General features: G+C 42.2%; 1 protein-coding gene across 1 annotated transcript in view; it reads left to right on the forward strand.

Moving 5' to 3' along the window:
• The window catches only part of LOC138527482 (DNA topoisomerase I, mitochondrial-like), a 2,081,463-nt gene that overhangs the window by 1,994,110 nt on the left and 72,299 nt on the right, over nt 1-15,054 (forward strand). The window contains exon 29 of the mRNA XM_069638684.1: nt 2,657-2,806. Within this exon, the coding sequence (XP_069494785.1) occupies nt 2,657-2,806 (150 nt within the window). The remainder of the gene's footprint in view (nt 1-2,656; nt 2,807-15,054) is intronic.

A 15,054-nucleotide genomic window follows, 5' to 3' on the forward strand; every position in this document is an offset into this window, starting at 1 on the left:
CCAGCCTTCTAACTTTATGCAATCGTGCCACATATGACTTTTGACATTTCAGCAAATGAAACTTAAAGATTTGAATACTCTGGCACAGGACGAGCTTTTTGACTCGGCGATTTAACCACAAAATCCTAATATAACCAAAGATATGATTATTTTATTTCAAGCAAAACACAGAGGCTGACGCATGAGAGGGAGTGAAGATGACCTCTTCATTTGGGTGTTGATGGATTCCTGCAGCTTTGTTGGTCATTCCGAGTAAGGCAACAGATATCCTAGTGTAGTATATCATGGTAAAGTAATACTATGGACACAAGTGAAGTCTCTGCTACTTGATCTGGCATGGATTGTCACTTGACCCTGTTAGTGTAATAGCTCAGAAAGTTAATGATGCTGCAATGGAAGGGTAAGCATCTTGGAAGTGCAGATCTAAAATCAAGCACACGCTCAGTCACACATTCATCCAGAAGGAAACCAGTGCTCTTTGTGCTGGCGATCGAGAACTTTGTTAGTCATAATTTCTGCAGTTGGTTCCTTTATGTGGACAATGAAAACTGGGATTTATATGGTTGCTTATTATTCATTGAGTCAAGTCTTAACAACTTGCTTTCATTCCAAATGGTTCTATAGTTCCAGACTCAAGAGCAGGTCTTCCTCTGCTCAAGGCATTCCTTCTCCATCAGACACTGCAAAAGGAAAATAAAGAGTCATGAACGTATTATCTTGGAATGTTTTCATTAGTGATAAATGTGCTGTTGGGGGCCTTTTGAGCTCAGTCAACTTATCTAGCATGGCATTGAATGGGCCTGCTCTTTCACACCTGTCAGTCTGTCAAAAGGGCAAAAGGGGCAGGTTTCTCCTCTATGAACATGTTCGGGCCTGCCAGAAAAAAGAGGTAAATAGAGTTGGGAAGATAGCGATGCTGTTACCAGAGATGCTCCATTATTGAAAGAAAAGAATTGCAATACTTTGTTCATGTCCCCGAGCCGGTGAAATCTGGAATTGCAGATTAACAGAAAACCGTCAAATACATTTGGAATAATCCAGAACATCAAGGGGCATCACCATAGGTGCTGGAGAGGGGCAGAAATAATAAAGTGACAGGATATGGGCATAATGTACTGAATACGGACTGGATGGTTTCCAAAATATGACCATGAAAGCCTGAATCGAATTAGGAAATTGTGAAATTCTTCACAAGCCATTCCTCCCTTCGCTCAGATCTGATTGATTTTTGCAGGGCCTAATGTTCTGGGACAGAGTGAGGTTGAAAAGGGACATACTCTGCCCCTTTTAGTCTGGCCTTTAAGTATCATGCTTTTGGAAAATTGGGATCTTTCACGGCATAGAGTTCTGTCTGTAGGCCAACCTTTATTCTGTTCCTTCAACACATGACCAGCATGCAGATCATTGCTTCACCCCCCCACCTTTGCCCACCCCAAAAAATAATTCATCAGTGTGGAATGTCAGGCATTATTATGAAATAAAATAATATAGACATTGTTAAATTAAGTAAAACAAGAAAAATAGTATGTAAGGAACTTTCTTGACCCCGGTGTGGACTTAGTCATAGAACCACATGGTGTTCCCTGACTTGGAGTAAGGAATCAGTCACTTCCAATGCAATACTGCCTAGGTCTACTTGATGTAGGCCTTTCAAGAGTACAACATAATGCCCCTTAATAGTGGCAACAGGATCAGTGCACCAACAGTCAATAGCATCCCTAATCTGTAATGCATTCCGTGTTTTGTGCACCTATATTCGTTTCTACTAAAAATTAGATTACCACAAGCATCACTAAGTTGAAATATTGACACACTACAACTTTGAATACAGAGGCACTAAATGGAAACTATTTGCATATGTTATATTGATCCTGAAAACATTTGAGTGGAGCTCTTTAGGACCAGACTTGGAGATGACTGCTTGATGATAACTGGATTTCACACCTGCTCTGGACAGCAGTACGTTTTTAGAAAACAGAAGTTGAATGGCACAGGAAAATAACCTTGTTGTATTTAAGAAACCCTTGTAGGCGTGTGTAACTAAATAGAGGCGTTTCTGGTGGTACTCACTGTTGCAATGCAATTTACAGTCGACATGGGTAACAGTTACTGCTCTAAATAATGAACCAATACTTCTGTGTTATGAACAATAGGTATGTAGAGCCTGGGCACACGCTACAACAAGGAATTAACAAGCAACAGCCTGGGTAGCCTCTAGTAGGGGCCCTAGCTTGTCCCCACAAACGATCTGTTCCACTGCATGAAGCTGTAGTGGAAATAATGCCACTATGCTTGACACGTCTTGCTGGTTCTTATAGTCATTGCCTAATTGTTCTGCTGTCTGACAATAACATCTCCATACAAGCGAGCCCCCTTTCCTAGTGAACGTGCAGGTCCAATGTGGGATGTTGTCCTGAAGAACGAGCAACCATGTATGTCGGAATGTCAAGTAATCCCTCGAATATGGGTTACTGTGGACTCATTCCCAAAATAATTGTGCAATTTGATGTTAAACTTAAGTTTCAGTGTTGATTTTTTGGTACAACTTGTCTGTAAATTACGCAAGCACCGCAGAGAGGAGACACACAGGTAGATCGTGCAAGGCTGCTATATGGTGGTTTTTGTACTCTAACGGCTCATTCACTTCTTGGCACAGGGTTTTGGAGAGCAAGAAAAAAGCAGTAAAGCGGGCAGAGGAGCAGCTAATGAAATTGGAGGTGCAGGCAACGGACCGAGAAGAGAATAAGCAGATTGCCTTGGGCACCTCCAAACTCAACTATCTAGACCCCAGGATCTCGGTCACCTGGTAAGAGTTGGAATCTGATGCTGAGACTACATAGTTTAAAAGTCCATGTACCCTACCTATCATATTAGATGCATTCTTGTAGTTCAAAGTGTTCAATTGGTAAAAAATCAAATACACCAAATAAGTCCCTCTAACCAGAAGTGGGAAAATTCCAATAGGTAGAGACCTCCATCACACACACACAAGCTCCTCTATGAGGTTTTTTCTCCAGACGATAGGTGCAGCGACCAATGACGAACCTCTTTAGAGATGGGAAGAAAGTATCCGTGGTCTCAAAAGCTGACGTACTTTACCCTATTTGTGCTTATTTTGATGCTTCTGAGGAATTGAGACCTCAAAAAAAAGGGAAATCATTTTGTGCGTCCATGGCATCAGTCCACTTTGGCGTTTTTCCCCCCATATTACAGTTTTAGTTAAAGCACCTTTTTTATAAATTCTTTTCAAGCATAGAAATTGCATGTTTCCTCTACATGGCAATCAATAAGTAGTAAAAGCAGGCTATGATCCATTCTCCTGCTGTCCTTTATTATCCCATTTGTAATGTCACGCCAAAGTTGTATTTAAGAAGACATTTTAATAACTCTATTAACAGTTTATGTCTGAGCGACCAACTTGAAGGATCTGGAAAAACATTTAAGGCTCTTGGGTGAATAGCTATTTTAAATCAGCAGAAAAGAGTAAGTGCACATTGGAAATGTCACAGCCTCTTGGTATGAAGTACCCAAATCGCATACGATTTCTCCACCTCCTTTATTCTGCTTGGAGAGTGCAATGAGATTGATGTATGTAAATTTACTATTTTGATTAGTTCTTTAATGAAAAGAAAGATCCCCAATCTCCTACCTCCTACTGCAACAATCCAACCCCAAAATCTGGGACGAAAATCTTATTTCATTTAAAATAACAAATTCAGGAAATGCATATGGGCCCTAAATACCTATCCTGCGTGAAGTACCATTGAAACCACTGCAAATGACCCTGGAATATAATGAAAATGAGCACCTGTGGCGGGAGAGGGAACCAATCGGGTTGCACGGATTGCGGCTTGAATCCCTTGATCCTAGCCAACGTTTTGAACTGGGTTTCCCAGCACTTTAAGATGAGATAGCAATACCTTGAGACAGATGGGGATGCAGAATGTATTCAAACATCAATAATCGAAACAACTCGGGTAGTTGGCAAAAGGATACTGTTTTAATATCAGTTATCAAAGCATTTCATTAAAAAACTACATTTTTATAGTACATATTCATCATTGATGACGTTAACCTGCTTATCACTAACGTCATCCTACGTGGCAAAACTTCAAAACCTACGGGTGAATGTCATAGGGTCTAAACAGATCATCTAGGTATACGATCCATACTCGTTTGGTCAGTGAAATAAAGGTATTTGCTTCTTAACATCAGGTGGGGCAACTAAGCTCTTCCCTAAACATGTGTCACTATGAACATCACTAAATATACAACGTCTAATTGGCTACACAAATATAGGGCCCTTGGTCATGCGGTCCTCTTTCATTGGTTACTTTCTATCCTCCGTCAATTCCTTCCCAACCTACGTTAGCAGCATGCAGGCTGAGCATCCAAGTACAGATAAGCTAGTCTTAACCATAGATTCCTACCAATTAGCATATCCATCCATCGTCACCTCAGTGGTCCACTGTCAATTGGAAATGTTCTTTGCTACTGAAAAATTCAGGGTAATGAAGGAACACTCTGCCCTTGTGCATAGGTGTGACCATCATGCTCGTCCAGCTTCTTCTCCCCACGTGACTAAAGACCACAAAATTGAGCTTTTAGTGTATTAAAATGCTATTCTTTAATAGATTTCTGACATCTTCTTGTTTTTGTCCATGCCTTCTGAACAGGAGCTTCGTTCTTTCACACGATTTGTATCCAATGTCAGCTCACCCCAGTCTGATATGGCCTTGGCTCATCCAACCTTGCCTTTCTGAGTTTCGTCTGTAATTCACTTATTTTCTGATTGCGACAAAATGAAAAAGCGGCCTTCCTTTTATTGCTCAGCACTGCCATCGTACGTAATGGGAACATCCATCCTTTACTGACTCCTGTATATGTGTAAATATATATACACACACGTTTGCGCATGCCACACTCTGTTCACATTAAAAGCTAGCCTTTAAGAAGACTTCATCTGCGTGCGTTTCTAAGCATAGTTAAACGTTTGAAATAACTCGATCTCTTCATTATTTCTGTAGCATAAGTTTCTTCATCTTGATCCTAAGATGTCATTTATCTCGATACTTTCTTGATGCCTTATAGAATTGTCTACATTCTCTGGTCTCTGCATCGCTTCTCTATATACGTCCGCTTTGCTCTGTATGATGTAATTATCTCACTTTATCCGATTGGCCTGCTTTCTTCTGGACTATCACTCGGACAGCCATCATACTGTCTCATATGCGGGTATGGTTGTCTCAATGGGAACCTTGCTTCCAAGATTCTCCTTGGTATCTTTATTCAAATAGCTTTGCACGTGCGTCATATTCTGATTCTCAGCAGATAGGTAATATGGGCGAAGTGATTGAGATGGGGCACTGAACTTCTTCTCTACACTCCCCCTCTGGGCAATTCATCGACCACTCTCCCATCATCCTTCACATCTTGCCTGAAGAAATGTTTCTTTGGGCTCCATATCTTTGACTCCTTTCAGGCATCCAGCTGATTTCACATACTCATCCTTATTCTAAGTCATGAGCATGCACTGCCCACTTGGACTACAATAGATCCATCTTCCCACATACTCCTTATGGTTCTTTGGATACCGGAACTTTGTTCCCTCGGGTGCATGGATACTGGCCTTCACAAAGTCTCTGATCTCATCATCTGTTAAGTCTCTGGTCTTCCATCCTGATTCAACATCAATCATGATCTTCATCCCTATGGCTTTCTTTGCTGTCTTCTTGCATTGTGTGATTATTATCTTGATCACACAGAATCCCAGCAACACTAACACGATCAGGGCTCCAAGGAACTTGAACATGTCTGCCATTCATTGTGGAACCCAAGAAAAAAGTGCTCCAAACCAGCTGTCATCGACAATGTCTTCTACTTCCTCTGTCATCTGGACATGTAGCTTCGTTAGCATTGTTTATGGCCTCAGTCAAGGTGCCATTGTCATCATCATCATCATGATCAGGTGCAGCATGATTCTCAGATTTTTGCACAAACACCTACATACATAGCTGTGATCATGTCCAAGACACATCTGTTCTGAAGAGTCTTAAGGCTCTCAGCTCCTACTTGATAGCATTGATATCTTTATGGGTGTATTGATCGTCTGCAGTAATTCCCATCTGATTATATCTAACCATTTAGTATTTGCTTCAAACTGGATTCTTGGCATGAAGATTAACGTAAATTAGGAAGAAGTCTGGTTAGACAGTCTGTGTTCATACGGAAAAGAGTCAAAAGCTTCTATTGACTTGGCAGAGAAATAATTCTCTTCATCTCTTCTTCCTCAGATGAGCATCTGCTTTCAGGAAACTGTCAATATTCAGGTCACTTTTAGGAATCACCAATGCAGGAACATGAACATTCACCGAGGTGCATATTCCTCCCCAATCTTCGGGTAATCTCATATATGCTCTGGATCCACAAGCCCAATAATGATCCATGATCACTGCTTTTCCAGGATTCGTCTTTGGTGCATCAAAGATCTGACTGCAGTTCTCAATCTCTCTCCGTCTTTTCTTGTGCCATTATTTCTGAAGCACAACTTCGATTTTTCCAATGGTATTATCTGTAAGGGTCCTCCGTCTTCGACCCAGGACAGTAGTTTAGCAAGCTTCGGCCACAACAGTTTGCACCCCACCTGGGCATTGCAAACAGGTGATTCAGGGTGATCATATATCATCTAGGCTCTGCAGAGAACCACTCCTTCTTCCCATCCATCTGGTGATAACACTGATTCCCAAATCTCCATATCGCCTCTGTTTTTCCCAGTATCAAATGTTTTCTGCAGTTTTTCCTGAACTCTCAAGTCTCAGGTAGACAATGTGCTGTCTGGACATCTATTTTGATAGCTATAAATATTTTAGACTTTCTCATGCTATAAGGCAGAAGTGCGCATACAAAGCACTCCTCCTTTGACGTCCTCCTTCCCACTTCTTTCATATGCTGACACCAGATGTTGTTCCCCAAGTTTGCTGTCCTCTCCAGGTAATCATTTATCTCCTGATCATCCTCCCTAGCATTTCTCTTGGATCTCATTCTTTAAGTCATAAATCAGCATAGTTTCTTCTTACTGGACCAATCATAGAACCATTCATCAGTGAACTGGGCCCAGCCCGACCTTCCTTCCTGCCACATGATCTTGTCGCATGATCCGATTGGCCACCAGATACTTCTTGTAGCCAACCACATGCCGGCAGGCGAACACCGGCCCTCTCCAGAAGGATCCTCTCTAAAAGGATCAACACCTGTCCCGAGCCTAGTGAACACTTATCCAGGACACCGGAGGCACAGGAGCCCCACCGCTGCAGGAGCAGTGGGTCAGCCATCCTGCACAGCCCTCCAAGACCAAGCTAGGCTCAGTGCCTATTTAGCACATAAATGCAGCAGACTGCGGATCGCCACGAAATCTGCTAAGGAATTAATTTAATCTCTTGCGCTGCATTGAAATGCTATTTCACTGCATTTTGGAGCAGCCCACCGCCTACTAAGCCCCTCTTGGAACCACCATCGGAACACACAAGGTGTTCCTGACCCAAGATGGCCGCCAGCCCGACCTTCCTTCCTGCCACATGATCTTGCCGCACGATCCGATTGGCCACCAGCTACTTCTTGTAGCCAACCACATGCCGGCAAGCGAACGCTGGCCCTCTCCAGAAGGATCCTCTCTAAAAGGATCAACACCTGTCCCAAGCCTGTCACGAGTCGCTCGAGGCCGGGGAGAGTACACCTGCCTGACTACGTCTGGTCGTCACAAGCTGCTTAAACGCTGGTAAGGTCTCAACCTTGCGAAATGCTAAATGAACAGAGCCTATTAATAACCATCAATACTACCTGCAACTGCTCAATAAGCCTACTTGCTTTACAACCGTCCTGCGCATACCAGCATTTTTACAACCAGGGAGTCCAACATTGCCCGCTCCAGATCCTGCATACATCTCATTTGTTGCCCCACTGAGCGCCCCCCCCTACACAGGTCACAATCCTCGTATACCTGCACCCTGTGCCCGAGCTCCCTCCACTCATCACTATCTACACGATCGCCCAATCCAGACACTTGATTGACGCCAACTTGTATATGTACCGCCCACAGAAGCAGCTGAGATGGGTCTGTCTCATATTTAAGCAATATCACGCTGGGCACCAATATGCCTAAATTTCATTGCAATGTATCATAGTAGGATTTGCACGTAGCCTAAATAACACTGCTTTTCCCCAAACTAGCATTGCTCTGCATCAGATAGCACTACTGTTTTTTAGACTGCATTACCTTTGCATTTTGCCTGTCTTTGCATCAAGTATATAGCTGCTATCATTGACCACCCAGACCTTTCTGTTCTGATTCTGCCCTCAGCCAGTGTTGCATTGCTACAAACAGCATTACCCTGCCTTAGACTGCACTACCTTTGTTAGATCTTGCATTTCGTATTTTGACTGCACTACCTATGTTAGATTTTGCATTTCGTACTTTGACATTGCTATCTAGCCATAGCCTGTTCTTGTATCTCGTATCTCGACATTGCTATTTAGTCCTAGCCTGACTTTGCCTTTTGCTATTTAACACTGCCATCTAGCCCTAGCCTGATCTTGAATTTCGTATTTTGACACTGCTATTTAGCCCTAGCCTGATCTTGTATTAGCAACCTGACACTATACCGTCAAAGGGTCCTAGTGGTTCATTTCGTATCTTGACACTGCTATTTAGCCCTAGTCTGATCTTGTTTTAGCAACCTGACATTATACCGCCAAAGGTTCTAGTGTCCCACCAGCCAGAGTTCTGCTTTCTGTAACCATAGCTATTCTAACCTGGTCCATCCTCATCATGTTCCCGTTCTACCTGGTTCCTCTTGACCTACCCTGCTCAGGGCCGCATCTCATCTCCCATCCCTATGGCCTTAGCAGACCAGCATGCCCAAGACACCACCCTATCCTGTGTCCCACGCCATTCCTACCAAACACTAACCCACTCCTGCCCATCCTCACCAAGTCTCACCTCAAAATAGACACCTGCAGTATCCAAAAAGTAACTCGTGCAGCCTCACCCTGCGCACCCTCTAGAATCTCTTACCCCTGCACAGATAAAATGAGACTCAGCTACCTTAGATCCAGGACATATACTACATCGACCTCTCCCAATTCAGGACCCAGAAATAGCAAAACCAAACACAAACTATCCTAGCACATCACACATCCTTTAGCATCACCCGACCGGACCACTCCTCGCTCCAAAACCCCCTCCCCCCACACACCCAAAAGTAAACCTCACCAAGCTACCACTGATACTATCAAAGGTGCACTCATCAACGCTAGATCTCTAGTCGCCCATGCGTTAAACATTTCCGACATCATCTCTCTCAACGCACTAGACTTTATAGCAATCACTGAGACCTGGCTCCATGCAGCATCAGGCCCCACCCTCGCGCTAGCCATCCCTAGTGACTACACCATATACCGCACAGACAGACAAACAGCCAAAGGCGGCGGTGTAGCCATTATCGCAAGAAGCTCCCTCAACATACAACACATACAAAACCAATCACTCCTGTCTGCAGAACTACTTACCATTAAACTAGCCACTACTAACACAAGCACAATCACCACCCATCTCATCTACAGACCGCCTGGTCACATATTCTCATTTAACGACGATATAGCCCACCTGCTCTCCAACAACACCAAACCCAACTCTCGAGTACTGATCCTAGGCGACTTCACTCTCGGACTCAATGACATGAAGGACGACAAAGCAAGCACCATCGCGAACACCATTTCTGAACTAGGCTTCGCCCACCGCATCACTCTACCCACACACAACAAAGGCCGCACCCTTGACTGGATAGCAGACCTCAATTGTAACACCACTATCCTCTCCAATGCACCATGCGCCTGGACCGACCACCATCTGATCACTTTCACGATCAATAAAAACAAACAAAATAATATGCTCCCTCCCAACGCCCCACCCACATTTACAAGAAACAGCAAAAACATCACGGTAGAGAAACTCCTCCCTCTACTCCAACCCATCATAGACTATTCACCCGCCATCACCAACCCCACTGAGCTAGTAGACCTCTATAACACAACTATTCTCAAAGCCCTAGACACTGTAGCACCACTCAAACTAAGGAAAGCCAAACCCCGAGCGCATCTCATCTCTTGGTTCACTCCCGAACTAAGAACCCTCTGTAAAATCAAAAGACAAACTGAATCAGTATGGAAACAGTCTCCATCCGCCAACAATAAAATATCCTATTCCATAGCCTCCAATACATACAAATCTGCTATCATCCAAACAAAAAAAAACATGTATAATGAAAGAATCTGTAATCCCAAATCCAACACCAAAGAGCTCTTTAATATACTAAGAGACCTCGAATCCCCGTCCACTATCCCCCATCCCAGACACTTGTACCAAAGACACCTCCTGGTGCACCAAAATACAAGAAGCACTCCTAGGCAAAATTGCCATGCTACAAGCCAAAATTGAGCTAAAAAAAGAAAGTCTCACGCTCGCAGACAAGCCCATTGTTCCCACTCACAACTGAACGGAAGTAACTTATTTGAATTCTCCACCGAGGTTGTAGACCTAAGCAATTCATTAAAACCCTCCAAATGCCAAGGCGACATCTGCCCTGAACCAATCATCAAAGACACAGCCAAACATCTTGCTCCTTTTATCACATCTCTCATCAACATGTCCTTCACTAACAGCATAGTACCCAACAACCTCAAAGGCTCGCGGGTGTTACCTTTACTCAAGAAACTCACGTTGGACCCTAGCATCGCTATGAACTACAGACCAATCACCACAGTACCCTTCCTCCTAAAAATCCTCGACCGAGCCGCCTACTTGCAAATCCAGAGCCACCTAGAGAAAAATAACCTACTAGGGCTAAGACAATCTGGCTTCCGGCCCAAACACGGCACTGAGACAGCCCTGCTAGATCTCAAGACACAAATGGACAACCTCAAAGACAATGGCAAGCTAGCCCTCCTTCTCCTCCTCAACCTGTCAGCTGCCTTTGATTTAGTAAATCACGACATTCTTTGTAAACACCTTCCTCATCAGCCAACTTCTCTGACAAAGCTAATCCCTGGATTCAATCCTTCTTGAACAATAGATCCATGAGGGTCTTTGCCCCGACAGCCGCTGCCGATCCAGCCCCCGTTACATGTGGCGTCCCCCAAGGCTCATGTGTCTCACCCACGCTCTACAACGTTTTTACAAAACCCCACATCAACATACTGGACCACTTGGGTGTCATCTACACAAACTATGCAGATGACGCTCAAATACTCATACCACTAACAGGAGACTATGCCACCTAAAGTCGATTATTGCAACGCCCTGTACTTGGGTACTAGCCAAAAGAACTTTTTTTTTTTTTTTTTTTTTTTTTTGTTTTAATGTTTGGTTTGCATTTAAACCTTTCATCTTGCTTTCCTTGTTCTTGCTCAAGTTACATAGCGTGGGCTATTGGAGTTTTGTCCTTTTTCTTGCTTCTTGTTTTCTTTTCTCGTGTATATTTATTATTCTGTTCGTCTGTTGTTCATGATGTTGTTCCAAAATGATATTCGGGCAAACACCATTTTTTTTTCGTTCCCAGAAATCATCCTCGCCCAGCGATCTTCAGATGTTAGGACAGTTTGGATGTTCATGGACCATTCTCTCGATTGTTGTCTTTTTTCATTCAGTGCCGGGGACATCATGATTATATGATGTAGACTCTCGGTCATCTGGGGGTTCTTGCAGAATCGGCAGTATTTTTTGCTTTTGGGGATTTGTTTTCTGGCTGCCATTATTTCTCGGGTCGGGAGGAAGTTTAGCCGTAGTCTCATGAATGTATCTCTTGTTTTTGACGATGGAAATATTTTTAAATATGAAGGTAGTTGGTTGAGTCTTCTGTTGTCAGATGGGTTGTGTATATTGTGCCGGTATTTATTTTTCTCTTGATTGGTTTTCAGTCAGTCATTCTCTTTTAGTTTTATTTTCGCTTTTTGTGGTCTCTCTAACAGCACTTCCATCGATATATCTTGCTCTTCTTTTCTCTTCTGTCGCTTTTTTCCATTTTTCTAAGGCATGATCTCTGTTCCAGTTTTTCTCTGTTCTGAATATTTCCAGAGGTGGGGTGTTGGTTTTAGTCATAATTTTCCTGTATAAGTCAAGTTGTTTTCTTAAGACAATGGATTTGAGCGATTGAAGTGCAAGTTCAGCTCGGATTTGTATGGTGGGTAGTGGAACTGGAAGGTTTAGCACTTTTTTCCAGAAACACCCTTCTAGTTTGTCCCAGATGTTGTTGTTGATGTTTATCATGGAATAGGCTCCATATGTTAAGATGGCCGTAACTTTTTGCTTGTAGAATGTAACTACTGGGGTCATAGAGAATTTTCCATATTTTCGGTGGATTATTTTTGCTTGCCGGGCTAGGGACAAGGTTTTTTCTTTAAGGTGTACAGCCCATTCTTCTTCTGTTGACCATTCAGATATCCATATTCCAAGATATTTTATGGTTTTTACTGTTTCCATTTTTTCCTTTCCTATATAGAAGGGAGAGAGCTGGCGATTGATATTGTTTTCTTTTTTTAGAGTCATGATTTTTGGTTTTTTCATATTTATTTTCAGTTTGTTCTTTGTCATGTATGTTTCTAGTTTTCCAAGTGCAATCTGTAATCCTCTCTGGGTTTTTGCCAGAAGCACTATGTCGTCAGCGTACCTAATGCAAGATATCACTGTGTTGTTAATTTTTGGAGGGTTTGTTTGCGGTGTATAGATGTTTATTTCAAGGTCTGCCATGTAGAGGTGAAATAAAGTGGCTGCTAATGGGCATCCTTGTTTTAGTCCATTCCATGTTCTGATTTGTTCCGTGAGTAATCCATATTTCGATAGTCTAACTCTAACACTGGTGTCCTTGTATAAGAGTTTAATTGGTTCCATGATGTCAGTTGGGCACTTCCATGCGATCAGTTTTTCCCATAGAATGTCTCTGTTCACTGAGTCGAAAGCTAACCGTAAGTATACGAAGGCGGCGTAGATTTGTATTTTGTTTCTTATGGCTTCATGTTTCAGTATGTTTAGTAAAAATAGGTTGATGTTGGTGCCCAATGTTTTGATGAATCCAGTTTTTCTTGTTGCGTATTTCTTTTCTTTGTTTGCCCATCTGTCTAGTTTTTCTAGTAGTATTTTTGCGAAAAATTTTACCCAAAGGGTCTAGGAGCGCCAGAGGTCGATAGTTTTGTGGTTCTTTTGTATCTCCCTGCTTAAATATGGGTATTATAGTGGCTTGTTTCCATGTGTTTTGGATCTTTTTTGTGTTTTGTATCATCTTGAAGATGCTCTTGCATATCGCTGTCCACACTGCTGCATTCTGCTCGATTATCGTGTTGGAAAGGCCGTCTGGGCCTGGGGCTCTGGAGGTGTTTAGGGTATTAATCGCCTTTTTTAGATCTTCGTGGTCCCATTCCCATTGCCATTTGTTTTGTTGTGTATTGTTTTCTTCTTTCGTTGTGTTGTTGTTCCCGTAGATCTCTGTGAAGTATTCCGTCCAACTTGCTTCTCGCACGTCAGTGACCATACTGTTTTGTGTTTGGATTTGGTCGTGTAATAACGCCAAAGTTGTTTCGTATTTCTATTCTTTAGTGTCTGCAGCATATTCTCTGCGTCCTCTTGTATTATCATGGCTTTGTTGTTCTTTATCCAATTTCTGTAATGTTGTTTTGCTGTTTTGATTTCCTTATATTTGCCCGGTAGGTTTTGTTTCATTAGTAGTTTTGTTTTTTTGCTGAATTCTCTTTTCTTGATTTTTATTTTATTGTTGTATGAATGATTGTGTTTCTTTGTTGTTAACTTTCCATTTTGTATATTATGGCATCTGTATGGTAAAAGTAGCCATCCATAATTGATTTTTTCTAGTTCGTCTAGTGTTATTCATTATTTTTGGCAGTTCTTCCATTCTTTTTTCCCAATTCTTAATCTGTTGTTTCCATTGTTTATTTCAATTTTGGTTGAGTCAGCTTTGTTGTTCGCCGTTTTTTCAGTGTTCAACGTTCTTTCCAGTATGTAATGGTCACTTACTTCTGTTTTAATGTTTCTGGATTCCCTCAGATCTTCATGTATATTTTCGGTCATGTATATGTAGTCAATTATGTTGGTGGACTTGCCTCTTGCCCAGGTTTCCTTTTGCCTTCCCGTAGTTGTATCGATGCTATCTGATCTCCTCATATTCCTGCATTGTAATTCTTTGATCCAGCATTTTGCACGGGGTGACAGCTGAGATTTTTCTAGTTCTCCTTTTTCATTAAATATGTGGATGTTTAGATCGCCGCATAATATAAATTCTATCTCATTGTATTTTCCTTTGATGTTATCTATTGCTGATGTTACTGTGTCTATAAGTTTCTCATCAGTTATTCCTGCTGGATTCCAGTATAGGTTCATTAGTGCCCATAAACGATCCTTTTTATGGTTCTCAGATGCAGATTCTTTCTCTTTGTTATCCGTTTGGTGCTTAAGTATTATAATTTGTGTCCACGTGTTTAAGTTTTCATTCTAGCATGTCGATGTTTTGACCATTTTTGATTAAAGTTAGGAGGCCAGCAGACGGTCTGCCTTTTTGCTTTTGGATTGTGGGATTCATTAGTATGGTGTATCCATCTGGTATCGGTTGTTGCGTTATCCATGATTCTTGGATGCAGATTATGTCAGCCGCTATGAGATTTGGATTTATTGTGTTAAATAAATGACTGTGTCCCCGGGTGTTCCATGAGCATAGCGTGGTGGTATGCAGACTTTCTTCTTTTAGTTGTTATCTTCTATGGTTTTGTCTTTCTTCTGTATTTGCGGGTGAGTTCTCTTGTTTCCTCAATATTCCGTATTTTCTGTAAAGGTTGTGATGGTTTTGGTAATCTTTGTCATTTGCTTTATTCTCGTACATGTCATCTTCGCTCTTGTGTTCTGGTGATGAATTCTTATAGACGTCATCCAATTCGCACATACTTTGGTTCATCTCAGACTGGCTCCAGCTTACTGTTTTTTGTTTTTTCCTCCTCACT

The sequence above is a fragment of the Ambystoma mexicanum genome, chromosome 1q (genome assembly GCF_040938575.1).
Source record: "Ambystoma mexicanum isolate Mex_15411 chromosome 1q, UKY_AmexF1_1, whole genome shotgun sequence".
Lineage (NCBI taxonomy): Eukaryota > Metazoa > Chordata > Amphibia > Caudata > Ambystomatidae > Ambystoma > Ambystoma mexicanum.